We start from the raw sequence: 21,319 nt of genomic DNA, 5'->3' as shown, positions 1-21,319 counted from the left end.
AGTTTCTGTAATCTGTCTCCTGGAATTTGGATTACTGTCTCCTCTAAAAATTTTTCACTTGGTGGCTCGAGGTCTCCCATAGGATATTTTAAATAATGTTTTTACCACTGGATGTTTTATTAAAAGTTTGTAAGCTATCTTTCTAATCCACGTTGTAAGTCTGCCTAGCTGACAGGCTTAACTTGCTCATTTACATTTTCATGGACACTCCTCTGGCTTGAAGCTGCAGTTCCCTGAGGCTACGTTTTTGCAGCTTGGCTGTCAGGTCAGGCTAGGCTCCTAGCTAGGCTATGTGATGGGGAGAAGGCCATGCTCCCTCTGCCTCTTGGCCATCCTGTCTGGGTACTTGGGACCAGGCAGCTGGCCCCTCATTCCCCGCTCTGCCTGGGCAGGTCACAGGCCATGTTCAATGGTCCTACCACAGACCAGCTCAGTCTCATTGAAGATGGGTCACTCATTTCTTTTAGATTTGGCAACTTTATAAGAGCACAGAAGGTACTGATTAAATATAGTGAAATCTTGTGATGTTTGCTCTAATATGCCTTAATGACATCAATGTTCCTACTGGTACAATTCCCATGATATTAATTTAGAGATACATAAAGTAATGAAAGCACTTTGCAGTTTTCTCTAAAAATCGTTGTATATATTCTTGTACAACCCTTGACCAGCATCCAATTCCTTCTTTTCTTTGTTGCTTGACTTTCCTCAGTTATGGTGGCTTCTTTCTAAGTTTCACATGTTTACAACCCCCCTCAGGCTAATCTAACCAGCATCATCAAAGAGAATGGCAATTTTGAGAGGCTAAAATCTAGTTTGAAGTGAACTCTTGATTGTGTCACAATGGTGCTGTGGATGTATTGTCACGCAATACCTTTAATAGCGTGCCTTTAAATCCATAGATATGGAATAAGGTGGGACTGAAAGGACATTTCCCAAGATCCTGTGTGATTGCTATCTGTGTTGTATGGGCACAGGCATCAGTTGGCTTTATTCGCCTGGGTAATATTTTGTATGGTGTCTCCATCCCATCACTTTACTACGCACACCACTGCCTTGCACACATACAGGTGAGAGTCCTTCCACTGAGGAGCGGCAGCCATAGTTGGTGGTGGAATGTACAATCATGATGGAGTCTGAGACTCCAAGAGAGGTTTGGGCTGAGTCACATGATACAGCACAATGAGAAGAGTTTAAAGCCAATTGGGGCTACTAAGCATGACGTTGGCACAAAACATACAAGCAAGCAAGCAGACAAGCAAACATGAAATGAACAGGAACAAAAAGACAAACAAGCAAACCAATACTTTGCATATTTCACTTTAATTTTTCTATGAAATGCAAGAACTCTGCAATCAAGCTGACTTTTACATAACTATTAACTCCCAATTAACTATGATATCATTTTAGAATGTTTTCCTTTGAATTTTCTCATCTGTAAAGTAAAAAATAATAACTGTGTTTAAATGAAAGCAGTTGCTAGAAGTCTTTACTGTAGACTGTATAAAAGTTATTGAATTGTTGTAAAGTTTCAATAAATGTTGTCACATTAAAGAACTGGATAGATAAAAAGAACTAAACCATTGAAGAGCAAATTCAAATTCCGCAAAGATGTGAAATTAAATTAATTATATTTATCTCTATATAATGTGTGATATATTGTGATTAAATTTAAATTTTACCCAATTGGTGTTTTCTTAGAATTTCAAGAAGAGGAAATATCATACCAGGTTATAAACTTGGATCTACCTGAAGATCAACAAGAGGAATTCCGTAACAAACTAAATCTCCTTTTAGAAGAATTAGTTCGTCAGAGGTAATTTATAGAATCAAAGTATTGTTAATCAAGTCTTTCAAATGGGGAAATGATGGTCTCATGATGCTTTGAGTGAGTTTAAGAGAAGTGGTTTCTGGGTGAATTAATTGGTATAGGGATGGATTGTGTTTGAGTGGTGCATGGTAGATGACTGACAGTTGGATCAATGATGGGATATTCTCTAGAAAGTGGAAGACGTGCCTTTTAGACCTTCTCTTCTGCATCTTACTTGTCATCTGCTCATGTCCTCTTAATGAAGCCAGTACAGCCACTGCAACCTCTCTAATCAGGGACAGAGGAGTCACCTTCTTCTGCGTTCTTTGTCACCTTCCTACATAAATTCCCTAATGGAGGACACTCCATTGTATGTGCATATGTCATGTCATGCTTTGCTCCTTCCCTATTAAGCTACTTTAAAAGATTTCCTTTTCCTTCGTTTTACTGAAAATTATTTTTTCTCATATAATATATCCTGATTACAGTCTTCCCTCTATTCCTTCCAGTAGCTCCCCAGGTCTCATACCACCCAGATCCACTCTCTTTCTGTCACTCATTAGAAAACAAGCAGGCTTCTAATAATATATAATAATATATTACATACATATAATAATAAAATCAACAAAATAGAATACCATAAACCAAAAATGTTATATCAGAGTTGGACAAGAAAAAGAAACAAAAGTAAAAGAACCTGAGAGAAGGCATAAGAATCAGAGACCCACTCTTTTGCACACTCAGAAATCGCATAAAACACTAAATTAGAAGCATACGTGTGTGTGTGCCACAGTTGCTGTGAATTCACATGATCTTTGTTCATGTTTAGAGGATCTTGTTTTCCTGATATATTCTATCCCCTCTGGCTCTTTTAGTGTTTCTATCTGCTCTTCCTCTGGGTTCCCTGATCCCAAACACAAGAGATTTGATGAAGACAACCCATTTAGTTGAGTGTTCCAAGGTCTCTCACTCTCTGCATAATGTCTGACTGAGGGTCTCTATATTTATTCCCTTCTGCTGTAGGAGGAAGCTTCTCTGATGATATAAGAAATGTGTAAGGCACTGAGCTGCTAGTATAACAAAATGTCTTTAGAAGTAATTTTATTGATATGTTTTGTTTTGTGTTATAGACCAATAGCATTTGGGTTTCCTCTACTCCCCTGGGGTATCTAGTTTCAGGTTCTTAATTACTCAATCAGTGCTAGGTGTAGGTTTCATCTTGAAGTGGGCCTTAAGTCAAACCAGTTATCCATTGGTTACTCCCACAAGCTTTGTCCCTCCATTGCTCTAGCATATCTTGCAGGCAGGACAGCACTGTAGATCAATGGGTTTGTGCCTAAATTGGTGTTTATGTTTCTCCTTTGGTAGTGTACAGAGTATGTCTCTGTAGCAACGACACCAGAACCTGGGCTCTTTATAGGCAACAGCTCAGTTTCCCCATGATCAGTGTTCTGTATAGGTATTATCTTTAGCAATAGAGCTTTGTTGCCTGTTTGTAGAGAGTAGCCTTTAGTTTTGGCAACTGCCTGGGTTGTTTGGGGGATTCTTGTGGGACCCCTTTGGACAACAACTCAATTAGATGTGACACAATTATGGTACTGGAAGCTCATTTGGTGGCAAGAGATAGCCAGCTGGGACTCTGTCTCCCACATCATTTGGGAAATTTATTTTGATTACCTTCATAAATGTCTATATCTTAGGAAGTGTCTACTGTGTTAGGTTTCCACACTAACTACCCCTCAAATGGCTTTTTGTCTCCCTGAAGTTTCTCCCTTATCACTCTCTCTCATCCCCACTTGATTCTCCCAACACAGACCTTCAATTCTACCCTTCAATATTCTATTTCCCTTTCTTAATGAGTTCTTTCTGTGCCCACTAGTCCCTTACTTTATACTTAATCTCTATGGTTCCATAGATTGTAGCTTGGTTATAATTGACTTAACAGCTAATCACAGCAGGAAACTTTAATAATTTTCAATGACCAGGTGATGCAGATGTGCCTGAGGCTTTTCGTCCTTGGTGGGGATGTGCAGAACCTCCTCTGTCTTCCACACAGATGGCAAGTACAGATGTGTCACCTAGTTAATGCCATTGGTCTCGATCTCATCTGTTTCCTTAAAAATTCTACTTAACACTCTAGGTGGTGCTCACAGCACTAAGATTCTTTTTGGAAAGATTTCTCACTCATAGACACTTAAAGACCACAAAGCTTTTGTTACATATAAAGAGAAGTCAAATTGCACCTCAGTCTAACAGGGCTGATTTTTATAAACAGGTAAAACATATATATTGCATCTTTTCTAAGCTTGAATTCTTGAGGAGTGGTGAAAATTACAAGGAAAACACAGTCAAGATGGTGAGAAAAGAAACAACTTGGGTATTTTACAGTTCAGTTACTTTAAAGGGACTACCATTCTTTTTGTTAATAAACCAATCTTGCATTTATCACATTTTTTGGCAAGTGTTACACAAAATGTTTTTAAAAACAGAATATAGGTGATAAGTTTAGAGAATTTATGCTTTGTATTTATCTGCATTTGGTTATTATAACAGCATAACTCAATTTGAGTGATTTTTATAATGAAAATAAGCTTTTTCGGGTCTCAGTTATGTAAGTTCAAGTTCATGGTGCAGCACCTGCAGTACCGGACGGTTTGCGAGTTGGGCAAGGGGCTGGAGATTGAAAAACACACAAAGACATGGTCACTCTTGGAAACAAGAATGCCAATTTTATTGTGTTAAAGGGCAGCTTATGTAGGGCTCTCCCTGACCAATGGCCACGCCCCAGCCCTCAGGATTTTTTGCTGTAAGCCCACCAGAAACCACTCTTCTGCCATCCGGAACTCATGAGGGTCTTGTACTCAGAGGAGATGCAAGCATAGGAAAACAAATTGTTTATCTGGCAGGCAAGCAGTTATTGAAAATTCAGGGTGTGAGGGTCTGCAGTCCCCAACACATGGTGCAAACAGCAATCATGTCAGCTTTACTGAAAACATGATAGAAGGTATCGTAATTACTAAAGCATGTGGGACTGGATGAGTCAAGAGAAGAGAAAGAACAGGTTTACAACTCCTAATGGGTTTAACTCACTCTAAGGAGGACTGTTTTATCAATCTATAGGATAAGGGCTTTTAATCATCTCCTACTAAGGTGTTCTCTTAAAGATACTTCTACCTATATACAGCTACATTGAGCACCAACTCTCTGACAGATGAACCCTTGTAGACAAACCACAGCTGTTTGATTTTAGCTTGGGTCTAAAATGAGCAAAGATAGGAGTGCCCCTGGTCTCTCATCTTGTGGATCTTTTGACGTAGAAGGACATGTTGCACTTGTGCACTTTTACCAGGATGCTTATCTAGTAAGCATTGATGTGAAAGGGTCCCTAGAAAAGTGCTGTAGGCAAGAGTCATCGGTAGGATGACTAAAGTTTAGCACAATCTTCAGCGGAAGTTTGAGTCAGTTAGAGTTGTCAATTTCTAATAGCAAGCTTCCAATCACACTTCTTTTTCCCATTAGAATCTTAGGTTAGCCTACAAAGTAATAGGTTTTGCTATGAATTTTCAAGAAAACACAATGTCACTATCCTTTGCTCTCTTCACCAAAGCGCTGTTCCATGACACCTGTATCTCTTTTGCTGCCTTTTATTTTTATGTGCTCTCATAGCCTCCTCTCTAACTCCATCATGTAAAAAGACAAACGTACACACACACGCATGCACACACACACAAACAGACACATACACACTTAAGTTTAGATTTCACATAGGAAAGAAAAAAGCAGAAGGTTTTATATTTTGTTTTATTTTTAATTGCCCAGGTTCTTAGGCAGAAAGTTGAAACATGATCAGCCTAGTTCCAGTCTTATCATTGGAAAGTTCCTTTCTGGGACAAAACATTTAAGCCAAGAAAAACATGATTAAAAGAGTTGGCTTTACCACTGACGATTATAAAAGCTGTAATCATACCACTTACACAGATTGGAAGAGGAACAATATTATCACCCCGAAACTGACTATTTAATGTGAGGTAGACAGCATTATACAGCTACTCAAGTAGATGGATATAGTCCGAGATCGACTATAATCAGTGATAGCTTTCAAGACAGAAGAAATCAAACTTGCATTGATGATGAATGGGAATTAGATCCTTAGAGGAAATGTGATGGAGTAAGAACAATTTGAGAAGCAAATAAATATCTACACTGGAAAGTAAAGCTGAACGTTTTGTTCAACATCTGCAATTCAGGTTGGAAAGTGATTTAGTATTGTCTAAAATATATTCTCTCTCTCTCTCTCTAACAAAGATGATTAAGAAGTATAAGAAGTAAAGAAATATCTCCATGCAGGATGGGAAAATGAATTTCTATGGATCTGTTTTGTTTTTAATTAAAAAACTTACTTAATTAAAAAACATGCTTTAAATAATAAGTAACACTATAACATAATGATTTGTATATCTTTATACAGAAGAAAAGAAAAATTCAGGATACATGACCTCTTTCCATAAAACATATTAAAAATTATTTTTTCTAAGTGACTCATGATTTTATTTAATCTAGTCTTCTGGCCTCAAAAGTCTCAAGTCTAAGACTAGTTTTGGATTTCTGATCTTCCTGTCTCCATTTTCAGAGTGTTGGAATATAGACTTGTGTTTGTCTAGTTATGAAATACTTTTATTGAGTATAAAAGTCTTCCAAAATGTATAAAACAGCTCCTGAAATTATGTCTTCTTCTTTTTTTATTACAGGAACACACATCATGTCCTTGTAAAGATATATAAATTCTTTGGGGATTTGTGCAGTCACTTTTTAGGCAGAGAGGACATCATGGACTCCTTAAGGAATGAGAATTTTGATCTACTACTTTTTGATTATTTAGATTTTTGCTCTTACTTGATTGCTGAGAAACTTGAGAAAAAATTTGTGACCCTTCTTCCCATGCAATTTAGCTATATGGACTTTGTGCTACCAAGCCCCTTGTCTTATGTTCCAGTGAGTGGGTCCAGTCTAACTGACCAAATGGACTTCTGGGGCCGAGTGAAGAACTTTCTGATGTTCATTGATTTCTCCCTGAGGCAAAGAGAAATATTTTCTCAATATGATGCCACCATTCAGGAACATTTTGCAGAAGACTCTCGGCCAGTTTTGTCTGACCTTCTACTGAAAGCAGAGCTTTCTTTCGTCAACTCTGATTTTGCCCTTGAATTTGCTCGTCCCTTATTTCCCAACACAGTCTATGTGGGAGGCTTAATGGACAAACCTGCCAGGCCAATACCTCAAGTGAGTGAAACCTCAGCCCTCAGTTTATCTTTCACTCAGAAGCTTGCCATGCTTAGGAGGTGTCTACGTTAGAGCTGTGAGGAGACACCATGACCACAGAAATTCTAAGAAAAAACAACAACATTTAATTTGGGTGACCTACATTTTCAAAGATTTAACCCATTATACTAGTGACAGGAAACATGGTAGCATGTAGGCAGGCATGTAACTGAAGAAGGAACTGAGAGTTCTACATCTTGATCCACAGGCAACAGGAAGTGAACTGTGACACTGGGCATAGCTTGGGCATAGGAGATGTCAATGCTCACTCCCATAGTGACACACTTCCTCCAACAAGGTTACACACATTCCAATAAGGTCATACCGTCTAATAGTGCCACTACCTTTGGGGAGTGTTTTCTTTCAAACTACTATAGGTAGGAATTGTTTCTTGGCAGAGATGTCCTATAAGGCAAGAGGGGCACTCTGAGAGTACATTTTTAGGGTTGCAAAAGTAGAGTGTTAGAATACCACATGCTAAGTTTGACAATCTTGGTACAAAGTTTGAGTTTCTTTTGTATCTCTGTAGGCCTGGGTTTGCTGGAATAACTTCAGTAGCTAGTCTTGATATTTCCATATTAATTTTGAGCTATATATAAAATAAATACAGTGAATGTCCATACATTTAGTATTTGTTAAGGAGACAGGTTCTTCATAATGAAACAGAAAACACTTTTAGAAGACATGTATGCAGACATTAGCAGCGACAAGAGGAATTGATTCTGTTGTTCTATTGAGACTGTTGAGCCTTTTGTATTGCATCAAGCTACCATAAACCATCAAAACTGGTATGTAGTTTGCATGTTCAGTGCAGGCTCAGAATCGCTACCACTGAAAATCTAAAAGTGCAGAGAGCTAAGGATATTTGATTGCTTGTTATCTGTTACTGTGGGATTCTCTGTCCCATGCTGGGAGGATCACCTTTGGTTTTCTACAGTGTTGTCCTAGACGTTGAGGTGATGAAGGTTATGTTTCTTCTGCTTTCAATTCAAAGCAGAGAGGATACAGAATTCATCTAGCTCCCTTTGGTACCAAAATGCCTTACACTTCCTTGCAGTGGGTGAGAAGGATGTTTTGGGAAATGATTTGTGAGTGATACATATATATATTCTTCTTGGAAGGAGGTTTCTGATATGGGATTTGGATAGAATTTCCTGAAAACCCAAATTTGTGGGATAGGTATACAGTATATAGATTTGGAAGTTAGACAATTATCATCTGAGTGCCCTGATTGAATCCTGAAGTAGTAGAAGATTAATTTATATTCACAAATTTAGATACGATTGGCAGAGACCTCACCTTTTATACAGGAAGTTCAGATATTGGCACACAGAGATGAAATAGAGTATGGTTAAAAGTAAAGAGTGGGAAGAAATGTTTTGAAGTAAATCCTGACTAAAGAGTCTGAAATCTACTCTGTGTAGTGTTTTGTCACATTTCATAAAAATACATGGAGAATCAAAATAGACTATGGTGGTTGTCAACATAAGGAAAACAGACAATATCAAAACATTAACTGCAGGTTAATGACAATATATAACTATCTGAAATTTTGTGTTTGCCAAACTTTAAAAATATTATTTAAAATATTTTAAACAGTTAATTTACAATGAAATTGGTCACATGTGCACAAAATATGAAATAAAATTGTGAAGAAAATTTAGGAATTTAAAGAAGAAAAAAATAATAACTTAAGACTTCAATTCTACAGTTTTAGAATGAAAAGAATATCCATACAAATTATCAATTTGAATAGCACCCTTTATTAGCAGGAACTATTAGAAATATATAGAGTATATTTTAAATTTATTTTTAAGTCATTTTCTGTGCTTGAGTGTTTGCTCTGAATGTGTATGTGTGTGTGCCTGGGCCCAGAGGGCATCAGAAAAGGGTATTAGATTGCTGGGAGCTAGAGTTGCAGAAGATTGTGACCTGTTATGTGGGAATTTAACTGTTGTCCTCTGGAAGGACAGCTAGTTTTCTTAGCTGCTGAATCAACTCACAAGACCCAAGTGTTCCGTCCAATAAGAGCAGGGCAAATAGTCTCTAATGCACAAAGCAAATTCCTTGCCTTTCTTCATGCATTAGACAGCACACAGACAAAGGAACCCCAGTAACTTTCAAAACCTTAAATTAATGCGAATAACTCTTGTCACAGTGGCAAGAGATAGAAACCAACAGTATGTAAAAACAGACAACACACTATATAACAGCCAGTGAGGCTAAGGGAAAAATCAAGAGGAACATTAGCAAATATTACATATCAAGGAAATGAGAAAAAACAGAAGGGGAAAATGGAGTACGATAAAACAAGACTTAGGTGAAATTTGTAGCTGTTATTTTCATCATTAGTACAGACAAGGTATTTGAAATTGATAACCTAACCCTTCAGTATCAGGCACAGATAATAAAGAGAAAACTAAACAGGTTGCTAACAGAAAGAGGGGTATTAAAAGAATCACAGTGTAGGTAACTGAAATGATGAATAGAAAAAAAATTAGAATTAATACAAACAAAAGAGTAGTACGCTAACAAACCAGGAGAATAACTGAGAAAATAAATAAGAAAGAGTAATAAAATAATTAAGTTATAAAGTGAAAATTTACCTACTATTACTTAAAACAATAAAGATTATAAGGAAATTAAAAAAAACACGGTATATCATCAAAATAGTTATCCTACATGAAGGGAAAAATGTGTATGTATGCCTGGTAACACAACTGACTCAAGAACAAATAAAAGTCTTAAACTTTTGGCATTTAATTAGACTGAAACAATAATAAAATCTCCAAGGAAATCTAACATAAAATGGGTTAACTGGTGAATTAAGTGAATTAAGTGAGATTGGCCTATAATTCTCTTTCTTGGTTGAGTCTTTGTGCGGTTTTGGTATCAGAGTAACTGTAGCTTCATAAAAGGAATTTGGCAATGCCTCTTCTGTTTCCATATTGTGCAATACATTAAGGAGTATAGGTATTAGCTCTTCTTGGAAGTTCTGGTAGAATTCCGCATTGAAACCATCTGGTCCTGGGCTTTTTTTGGTAGGGAGGTTTTTGATAACCGCTTCTAATTCTTCGCGACTAACAGGTCTATTTAGATTGTTCACCTGGTCCTGGTTTAACTTTGGTATATGGTATTTATCTAAAAAAGTGTCCATTTCCTTTACATTTTCCAGTTTTGTGGCATATAGGCTTTTGTAGTAAGGTCTAATGATTCTCTGAATTTCCTCTGTGTCTGTGGTTATGTCCTCCTTTTCATTTCTGATCTTATTAATTTGCCTATTCTCTCTCTGCCGTTTGATTAGTTTGGATAGGGGTTTATCAATCTTGTTGATTTTCTCCAGGAACCAGCTTGTTGTTTCATTGATTCTTTGTATTGTTTTCTGTGTTTCTATTTTGTTGATTTCAGCCCTCAGTTTGATTATTTCCAGTCTTCTACTCCTCCTAGGTGAGTCTGCTTCTTTTTTTTCTAGAGCTTTCAGTTGGGCTGTTAAGTCTCCAATGTGAGCTTTCTCTGTTTTCTTTAAGTGGGCACTTAGTGCTATGAACTTTCCTCTTAGGACTGCTTTCATAGTGTCCCATAAGTTTAAGTATGTTGTTTCTTTATTTTCATTGAATTCCAGGAAGACTTTAATTTCTTTCTTTATTTCTTCCTTGATCCACGTATGGTTCAGTAGTTGACTGTTCAGTTTCCATGAATTTGTAGGCTTTCTGTGGGTAGCGCTGTTGTTGAATTCTAACTTTAATCCATGGTGATCTGATAAGACACAGGTGGTTACTAATATTTTTTTGTAACTGTGGATGTTTGCTTTGTTACCGACTATGTGGTCGATTTTCGAGAAGGTTCCATGAGCTGCAGAGAAGAAGGTATATTCTTTCCTATTTGGGTGGAATGTTCTATAGATGTCTGTTAAGTCCATTTGCTTCATTACCTCCATTAATTGTCTTATTCCACTGTTAGGTTTCTGTCTGATTGACCTGTCCATTGGTGAGAGAGGAGTGTTGAAGTCTCCTACTATTAGTGTGTGCGGTTTGATGGCTGCCTTGAGTTTTAGCAATGTTTCTTTTATGTACATGGGTGCTTTTATATTAGGGGCATAGATGTTCAGGATTGGGACTTCATCCTGATGAATTGTTCCTGTTATAAGTATAAAATGCCCCTCTCCATCTCTTCTGATTGATTTAAGTTTGAAGTCAACTTTGTTAGAAATTAGTATGGCCACACCTGCTTGTTTCTTAGGTCCATTTGCTTGATAAACCTTTTCCCATCCCTTTACTCTGAGTAGGTGCCTGTCTTTGTGGTTGAGGTGTGTTTCTTGTAAACAGCAGAATGTTGGATCTTGTTTTCGTATCCAATCTCTTAGCCTGTGCCTTTTTATAGGTGAGTTGAGTCCATTGACATTAAGTGATATTAATGACCAGTGGTTGTTAACTCCGGTCACTTTTTTAGTCGTAGAGTTTGTGTGTTTCCCATCTTTGATTTGCGCTGGTGAAGGGTCTCTAGATGTCTGAGTTATTGTGGTCATTGTTGGACTCCTTGGTTAGTGATTTTCCTTCTATTATTTTCTGTAAGGCTGGATTTGTGGCTACGTATTGTTTAAATTTGTTTTTATCCTGGAAAATTTTATTTTCTCCATTTATAGTGAACGAAAGCTTGGCTGGGTATAGTAGTCTGGGCTTGCATCCATGGTCTCTTAGTTTTTGCAGTACATTTATCCAGGACCTTCTGGCTTTCATAGTTTCCATAGAGAAGTCAGGCGTAAGTCTGATAGGTTTACCTTTATAATTAACTTGGCCTTTTCCTTTGCGGCTCTTAATATTCTTTCTTTATTCTGTATGCTTTGTGTTTTGATTATTATATGGCGAGGGGATTTTTTTTTTGATCCAGCCTATTCGGTGTTCTGTATGCTTCTTGAACCTTCATAGATATATCTTTCTTTTGGTTGGGAAAGTTTTCTTGTATAATTTTATTAAATATATTTTCTGGACCATTGAGCTGCACTTCTTCTCCTTCTTCTACTCCTATTATTCTTAGGTCTTTTTATTGTGTCCCAGATTTCCTGAATGTTTTGTGATGAGAGTTTGTTGGACTTGCTGTTTTCTTTGATCAGTGTGTTTATTTTCTCTATGGTATGTTCACAATCTGAGATTCTTTCTTCTAACTCATGTAGTCTGTTTGTTATGCTTGTTTCTGTAGACTCTGTTTGTTTACTTAAATTTTCCATGTCCAGCCGGCCCTCTGTTTGTGTTTTCTTCTTTGCCTCCATTTCAGTTTTCAAGTCTTGCACCGTTTCCATTATCTGTTTGATTGTTTTCCCTTGGTTTTCTAGGGTATCATTCACTGATTTATTCTGTTCTTCAAACTTTCTGTTATATTTCTCATCCATTTCTATAAGGGCGTTTTTTACATGCTGTTTAAGGGCGTCAATCACTTTCATGAAGTCAATCTTTTCTACTTCTTCTTGATTAAGGTGTTCATGTCCTCCCGTTGTGAGGTCGCTGGTTTCTGTTGGCTTCATGTTGCTTTTCAGCTTGTTGGGTGAATTCTTGCATTGGCGTCTGCCCATCTCTTCTTCCATATGCTCCCTTATGGATCTTCTTTTACCGGATCAGGTCTCCTTGCCTACTGATGTACCTTCCCAGTGATGGCTCTCCCCAGTGATGGCTCTCCTGGTGCCGAGATCAGATCTTCATGTCCAATGATGGGTCTCCCCAATGCTGGCTCTCCTGGCACCCAGATCAGGTCTCCGTGCTGGTTGGGTAGCTCGTAAACAAAGCGCCTACCTTGCTTGGTGCAGGCAGGCTATAGAAACAAAGGAACTCCCGCCCGCTTGGGTGCCCCAAGGATTCAGACCCAGTGCCCAGACAGGCTGGGCTGGGTGATGTTATGTGTCGAAAGAGGGCAGTGGGGCCAAAGTGGGGAGGGTTCTGGATGCAAGCTGGGTGGGATAGGAAGAAAGAGGCAGTATGCAGGGACTAGAGGCCCTGCAGAGAGCCCAAGAAGGATAGGGGGTTGAGGAACTTCTGAGTTTCCTGTCCCAGGCTGGCGCCATGGGGTCAGAAACTCACCCCAATGTTGGCTCTCCTGGCGCCGAGAGATCAGGTCTCTGTGCTGGTTGTGCAGCTCACAAACCAAGCGTCTACCCCCAATGTTGGCTCTCCTGGCGCTGAGAGATCAGGTCTCCGTGCTGATTGGGCAGCTCGCAAACAAAGCACCTCTGATCTTAGATTTGTATCAATAAACCAAGATCCATACCAATGCAAAGTATTCATCTGTCTATAGCATATCCCCCTTTAATGTAAACAATCATTTAGGGAATTTGGGCTTAGTTCTCTCCAAACTGCTTCCTCTATAAATATTGGTGGTGGTTCCACAGGAAAGGAGACTTCTCAACCCATTCTATAAATCTATCATTACCCTGTAACCAAAGCTAGAAAACAACACCAGAAGAGAAGACATTATACATCACAGAAAGTGAAGAAATTTTGTGTATAATATTTTTGGAATTAAAAAAGAATACAGATCATATTGAAAATATTTAGGAAGGGATTCAAGTTATTAAACAAAAAAATTGCCCTTAACAATCAGTTTATTCCTGAATTTAAACTTCTAGAAGTAGTATTCTTTTACTCAAATAAAATCTTGTATGTGTATTTGCTTAGGAGCAATTCATAAGAGCCCAACGATGAAGAGAGGGCTGCCTATCTATGCAGTCAATACTCAGAGCAGAGCTTGGGTCTATCAGGGTGTTTTATCATACAGAACACAAGAAAATAAAGTAAAGGTTTATTTAAGTTCAGGATTGATTTTGTGTCATAGCTACCTTGTCTTTTACAAACCACTTCTTTTGCCTTCTTTCCTTCATGAAATCTCTAGGATCTCGAGGATTTTATCTCTAAGTTTGGAGACTCAGGTTTTGTCCTTGTGTCCCTGGGCTCTGTAGCAACCCTGCATCAAACCAAGGAACTTATTAAAGAGATGAACAGTGCCTTTGCTCGCCTCCCTCAAGGGGTGCTGTGGACAGTTAAGGATGCTCATTGGCCCAAAGATGTGAGATTGGCCCCAAATGTCAAAATCATGGATTGGATTCCCCAGAATGACCTTCTGGGTAAGCATCCCTAGACCTGTTACTTTATTCCAGTGTATGTGCTTTTGGAACTTAATAGATAACGGACGTTTGAATATTTGGACTGGCAGAAGAAAAGACTGCTGATAGGTAAAGTTAGATCTCCCGCAGGCAAGCAAAAGCAGCTAAAGTTCTTGGAGCAATCAGTCTGTGCTCTAGACAGGTGACAGCAACAATTTCCTTATCCTTCCCAACTCAGACAGGTCTCGAGGTCCTAAATAGATATGTACCCTTGACATAACAATATTTAACACTGATCTCTCCAAAACAATCTTGAACAATATGTGAACTATAGCTACTCCTTAGGGAAGTTGACACTATTCTCACAATGCTGTGAGAACTTTTCAGCATTTTAAAAACACGAATATAAATGTAAGAATGCAGACACATTTTGATAGTTGGCAAAGGACTGAAAACTCAAGAAACTTACATTGATGTTGGGGGATTGAGGCTATAGGAAGCTATTTGAGTGTCAACTCAAGTAACCTCAGAGAATGATATGATTTTTTTTGTACAACAGAGAATTCCCTAAAGCCACATTCTCTCAAATTGTTTCTGTGTGACTTTTTGAGAACCCATCACTTCCACACACAATGACTGAATCAGAATTTTGTACCTAAATTTGTGACTAAAAATAAGCTGGGAAATTTTTCACTTAGTTCTACATTCAGTAAATTACAGGCTACACACAGACTTGCTTTCCAGAGAACTTGGGCAGATTTTGTGTGAGGTATAATTTGGGATGATTTCTTTATGATCATAAGAAATGTATGGTTGCTTTCTATATGGAGTGACAGATAAGATTGGTAAATACAGAAGTGTCTGATATATCATTAACTTTTGTAAGTTTCTCTTAAAATAGAGGAGATAATACATAGAATACAAGCTTAGTAAGAGATCAAATGTGGAAAGCAAGAGAAGGCAGAGGCAAGAAATGTGAAAAAGAAAGCATCATGGTGAAGATGAGGGTGATTAGAAAGACAGAGGAACATGCCTGTCCTGTCCCTCTCTTTATAGCTGTCACTGGGTTCTAAGTTCTTGATAGTTTTGCATTGAAGTAAGGCATCCTTTTGTAGAGGGAAGGCTGGCTATCATATCCTAGAACAATGCAAATTTCAAAATGAAAAACAGTATATCCATTATGTTCAGTACATTGGTATTTCTTGGGTCTGATGCTTTATCTGGTATCTGAAACTTTCAGAGTGAAATATTGAATTCTATTTTTTTTCTTTTGCAACAGCCCATCCTAGTATTCGAGTTTTTGTCACCCATGGTGGAATGAATAGCGTCATGGAGGCCATACAGCATGGAGTACCCATAGTAGGGATTCCATTTTGTGCAGACCAACCTGATAACTTGGTCCGAATAGAAGCTAAGAAAATTGGTGTTTCTGTTCAGCTAGAGACAATCAAGGCAGAGACATTTGCACTTACACTGAAAGAAGTCATAGAAGACAAGAGGTATGCAGTTTTCTAGTGTTGGGCTCCTTTAGGTTGAATAAAGGCCTAACACTAAGGGGTCTGTGTTGTCTGTTTATCAATGAAACTAGAATTTTGTGGGGTGTGGTAAAATGTAGGAGGAGGGAGGTCGCTTGTAATTCCCAGCTGCCCTGATAGCTTAGACCCAAAATAACCACACAGAAACTGTATTAATTAATCACTGCTTGGCCCATTAGGTCTAAGTTCTTATTGATAACTCTTACATGTTAATTTAACCCATTTCTATTAATCTGTGTATCGCCATGTGACAGTGGCTTACTAGCAAAGTTTCAGCAATCTGACTCTGGCAGCAGCTCTATGGTGTCTGCCCTTGTTTCTCCCAGCATTCAGCCTAGCTTTCCCTGAATACCTAAGTTCTGCCTTGCTATAGGTCCAAAGCAGTTTCTTTAGTCATTAATGGTAATCACAACACACAGAGGGGATTCCCACATCACCTCCTCTTTTCTGTTTAAATAAAAAAGAACACTTTATCTTTAACATAGTAAAATTACATACAACAAAACAGTTATCAATCAAGAATTACAGTTGTGTATATTTTATCTTTTATCATAACTAAGGAAAACCATATTGTTCTTATCTATTCTTCAACTCCATCAAAGACTCCAGAACAATTTTATATCACCTAAGTAAACAGGAAGTACATTGTAATCAACTTCCAAAACTCTAAAATTTACAGAGACATCTCACTGCCTGGACAGTCATCCAAAGCTTTTTTTTTTTTTGTATCATTTGGGCATCCATCTTAAACCTATAGGCCCATAGTATTTAGCAGACTTTTCCATGAAGCAGGATACCTCAAAGACAGTTCTGCCTATATTGGCAATTTGTCCATCATTTTCTTCTGTGTCCTGCAGAATGTCTAGCAGACTCTTTCATGTAGCAGGAACTCTGAAAAATGATGTAACCTTTAGGCAAGTTGAGCAGTCTTTTCTCTGTGGGTCCTGCATGTCCAGTTAAATAGTCCAGGTAAGAGCAGTTTCTTGCTCAATGTCTAGCAAACTCCATAAGGAGCCTCATCTTCCTCTCGAAATAAATGGTGTTGTCAGGAGCAGACGTGTCTCACTGCCATGAAAAGTGTTAAGCTCTTAAACATTTTAAATGCCATATTCTGAAGGTCTCTGAGAGATTTAAAGAATACCTAACTAACTGAAATATATCTCTATATATCTAGAAAATTTAACTAACATGACCACAAGCTTTACTATTATAGATTATTATCTATTAACCTATATTTTTAAATTATACATAGCATTTTTAAATGAGCAGCACTAACACCTTAATCAAGTGCAGAAATATACATATAAGAGAACTGACCTTAAATTTGTGTCAATAAACCAAGATCCATACCAATGCAAAGTATCCATCTCTATAGCATGTCCCCCTTTAAATGTAAACAAACATTTATAGACAATATTTGGGAATATGGGCATTGTTTTGTCCAAACTGCTTCCTGATGATTGTTGGGCATAGTAATTTTTTGGGGTGTTCACGGTGACCTTTTGGGGGGGGGTCTTGTTCCGTCAAACCATACCAGTCTGGAAGCAATCCACAAGTTCTCATCCTCTGTGGAAACGAGAAGAACCTCTTTTCCAAAGCAATATATCCTTAGAACTATATTTTTGAATTCAAGATACCTTTAAAATATATATGTTGGCTTAGCTTAGCAGACCATACAATGAAATGTCTCTCTATGCTTAGCTTCTTTACAGTCAAAAATGCAAAGAAAACAGAATAATATACATAATCTAGACTCTCTGTGAATTTTCCATCTTTATGTAGCTTGTTTTTACTCTATTACTTCTTAATATTTATTTTATTATCTTTACTTCTTTAATCTCTGACTGTCTGTACTCTGTCTCTTTAAAGACTTTACCTTTTTTTAAAAAAATATTTACTTCTTTTAATAACTCTCTATACTCCTTTTCTTCTCTCTCCCAAGCCTACATACATTTTTAAAACACACTATGTCTCATTTAGAGGTCTTTTTCATCTGGATTTGTTTTTATTGCATATCTGTAATTCTTTACTTTCTTAGGAGTGCTTTTTAAAATGCTAAGTACTCCCTAAAACTTAGGTTGCACCATTACTATGGTATATATGGTACTTCTGACTTTCCTGCCCAGTCCAGCATGGCAGAGCTGCTAGCGCCTCTGAGAGCCATGCACACGGCCCCACTTTCAGACACACAGCCAGTCCAAATTGCCATAAAGCAAGCCGTAGCATGCTGCTCACAAACCCCACCCAAATGCTTGTCTCCCGAAAGAGCCAGAGGTCATGCTGGCATCAAGGCCCAGAAAGCCAGCATTTCAAAACTGCAAGGCTTTTTTGCTATCGTTGAGTCAGGAAAACCTCTCTTAAAGGAGTCATGGCTCTGCTTGCTTCTAGCAAACAGATCCTATTCAAGAATATGCCATTAGCAAATCATGTTTAACTCTGTTCTTTTGTGTCTAGAATTAATTTTTAAGCTTTCTCAGGTTTTACATGGATTTGGTTCACCATGTTGTCATGCCAATTTGTGGCAGCCCCCTCCCACTACAGCAAAATACATGTGTAATGCTTAGGTCCTGCTTTTCCTTTGCTATTACTCTCAATTTTAGGTTAGGTGCTCAGAATATGCTTCTACCTGATGTGGTGTGATGATTTCTTCTACACACATTATGTTTATGGACTCTTATATTTTAGGTACCGATGTAGTCATAGGAGCGGCGGGGCTGCTTCCCCAGCACCCCGGCCGCCTCGCTAGCTTATGCCCCAAAACAACAACACACAAATTGTATTCATTTAAACACTGCCTGGCCCATTAGCTCTAGCCCTTACTGGCTAATTCTGATATCCCGATCAACCCATCTCTAATAAACTGTGTAGCACCAGTCTTACCAGGAAAGATTCAGCATGTCTGACCTGGCAGCTTGCTTCATCGCGTGCATCTGCCCGGGAGAGGGGAGCATGGCGTCTCTGAGCTCACTTCCTCTTCCTCCCAGCATTCTGTTCTGTTTACTCCACCCACCTATGTTCTAACCTATCAGGGCAATCAGTTTCTTTATTTAATTAACCAATGACCTTCCTCCATCATACTGATAAGAAAACTCCAATTGAAGCAGGAGAGAACAGTTGTGGCTGATCCCCTGACTCATCATACACGTACAGAATTTCAACTGAATTAGAAGAGAACTGTCGTAGGAGATGCCGTGACCAAGGCTGTGTATAAGATAAGGCATTCCGTTTGGCCTTGCTTACAGTTTCATAGGGTTAGTGCAGGGTGATTATGTTGACCAGTGTGGATGCAGGCATGCCACTGGAGCAGTAGCTGGGGGCTTACATCTTGACCTGTAGGCAGGAGGCAGAAAGATCAAGACTGGTCCTGGTGTGGGCCTTATGATACTCTCCAGTGACAAACCTCCTTCAACAAAGTCACAGTTCTTAATCCTTCCTAAACAGTCCACCAGCTGAGAAACAAGAATTCAAATATACATGGCTATTGGAGCTACTCTTACGGAAGCCCTGCCAAGGACCTTTGCATGCCTTTGATACAGCTGATCTCCCCTCCTTATGGTCTTTGTGTTATTTCTCACAGGATCATCTCTACAACATTTTACTTTTAGGAGACCATGTACTTGGCTATTATCTTTTCTGTACTTGAGCTCACTCATCATTCACTAGTTTATCTTTGACACTTGGAAAGATTTGTCATAGCTCCATCATGTGTGTCTTTATTATCTTTCCACACTAGTACATAAAAAACATGCACCATGGGGGAGCACTGCATGTCAGTTTTTGCTCAGCTCCTAATGTCCAAAACAGGCCTGCTATAAAGGAAGAATTCTCAAATCTGGCACAAATGGGGCAGGAACAGAGACAAGAACATATCATTTGCCCATCCAGCATAATGATTTCACAACCAAAGTAGACTCAGTTTTCGATATCCTAATCACTTTATCAGATATATATTCTATCACATGATTTCAAATATATTTAATGTGAGCACATCTTCAGTACCATAAGTGCACTCTTTACAGACATAGTCATTTTTTAAAAAATTTCATGGTTAATTTTGATCCTTTTTTTTTTTAAAAAAAAAAGGTTTTCCTTTTTAGTTTTTTATTGAACCCTTAGGACGAAGTAGACAATGTGAAAACAATTTTGTTTGAAGCTAACTTATGCGTCTGTATCAGAAAAAAAGTGTGTGTTTGTGTGTTTGTGTGTGTATGTGCATATACCTCTGTGCATACACATAGGTGTGTATGTACTTAAGTGTGTATGTATACGTTTTTGTGTGTGTTATAAGGTCTCAAATGTGCACAGCACATTGGTAACACATTCTCTCTGTGTTTGCCCTCAGGTACAAGTCTGCAGCAATGACTGCCAGGGCTATCAGGCGCTCCCACCCTCTCACACCTTCCCAGCGTCTGGTGGGCTGGATTGACCACATCCTACAAACAGGGGGAGGTGCACATCTAAAGCCCCATGGCTTTCAGCAGCCATGGCATGTGCAGCACCTGCTGGATGTCCTGTTGTTCCTGCTGGGGCTCACTTTGGCCACCTTGTGGCTGTTGAAGAAAGTGCTGGGCTTGTTGCTCAGGCCCCTGTGTGTGGCTAGGAAGGAAAAGAAGGCATAAAGTTAAGTTTGACCTGGGGAGGATGTTGGGAGCTCTGGATCTCTAAAGGCTTCCTCGTTCCCTAGCACAAGGAACTCCCAGGGTTCTCCTCTTTCCCTCTTCCTGCTGGTGGACCTCCAGTTGTCCTCACTATTTTCTGTCTTTTTCATAATGCTCATACAGTACATTGACTGATGGAGACTCAGCATTCCCTGGCTCTCCTTGCTCTATCTAGTACAAACCTTTCTTTCCCAGTCATTATTTCTCTTTACTCCTTTCTGTCATTCATGGAGTTATGAGAGTTTCATCCTCTGTGACTTCTAGTCTCTGACTCTTACTTCTCCAATTGCTTTAGATAAAAAAACCCCACATATTTACAAATTTCACTTACTCCTATATTTTTCTTTTCTTTTAGTCTCTCTTTAGAGTTCAGAATATTTGTCCAATTTCAAGATTCAATATGAACAAATTTTACTGACAATGACAACATATGAATAAAGTAAATTACTTTTTCTTAGTAAAATCAAAATTAAAGTTCATAGAAAATTGAAGTGTTGTGAGACATAAGTTTTATGTGACTGATATAATAGATTTATTTTCTTATGTCAGGGTAATTAAAATAAAGAAAAGAAACCACAGTCTATCCACTTATTGAAGTCACAACTATGTGCAAAACAGAATAAACCAGAGATTTATAAATTGATACAGAATGAACTTCACTGCTGTTAAGTAAGAAGATACAAAGAGAAGTGATAAATATTGAATGTCCTATTCTTAAGATGGTGAAAGTTGAGCAACAGCAAGGAATGTGTGGCCATTCTTAAAACTTCTCAGTGTGTGAATTACCTCTGCTTGCTCCTACAGGGTGTGGCTTCATGTCTCACCTGGCAATAAGCCATTCAGGGAGTCAGCGTTGTAGAGTCAGGAGAAAGCTGCTGAGGTAATTATGACAATTTTCCAAACATTTCCC

General features: G+C 38.3%; 1 protein-coding gene across 1 annotated transcript in view; it reads left to right on the top strand.

The window, feature by feature from the left end:
* LOC121432940 (UDP-glucuronosyltransferase 3A2-like) overlaps positions 1-20,987 on the top strand; it is a 34,062-nt gene extending 13,075 nt beyond the window's left edge. Inside the window, exons 3-7 of the mRNA XM_041631133.1 lie at positions 1,702-1,816; positions 6,559-7,090; positions 14,006-14,237; positions 15,496-15,715; positions 20,094-20,987. Coding sequence (XP_041487067.1) covers positions 1,702-1,816; positions 6,559-7,090; positions 14,006-14,237; positions 15,496-15,715; positions 20,094-20,370 — 1,376 coding nt within the window. The 3' untranslated portion in view covers positions 20,371-20,987. The remainder of the gene's footprint in view (positions 1-1,701; positions 1,817-6,558; positions 7,091-14,005; positions 14,238-15,495; positions 15,716-20,093) is intronic.
* Positions 20,988-21,319: the final 332 nt, after the last annotated feature.

This window comes from Microtus oregoni, unplaced genomic scaffold (genome assembly GCF_018167655.1).
Source record: "Microtus oregoni isolate MIOR12 unplaced genomic scaffold, Mior012 000036F_ref0000092, whole genome shotgun sequence".
In the NCBI taxonomy this organism is placed as follows: Eukaryota; Metazoa; Chordata; class Mammalia; order Rodentia; family Cricetidae; genus Microtus; species Microtus oregoni.
The sequence above is the reverse complement of the archived record's forward strand: the minus strand, read 5'-3'. Positions and strand labels throughout refer to the sequence as shown.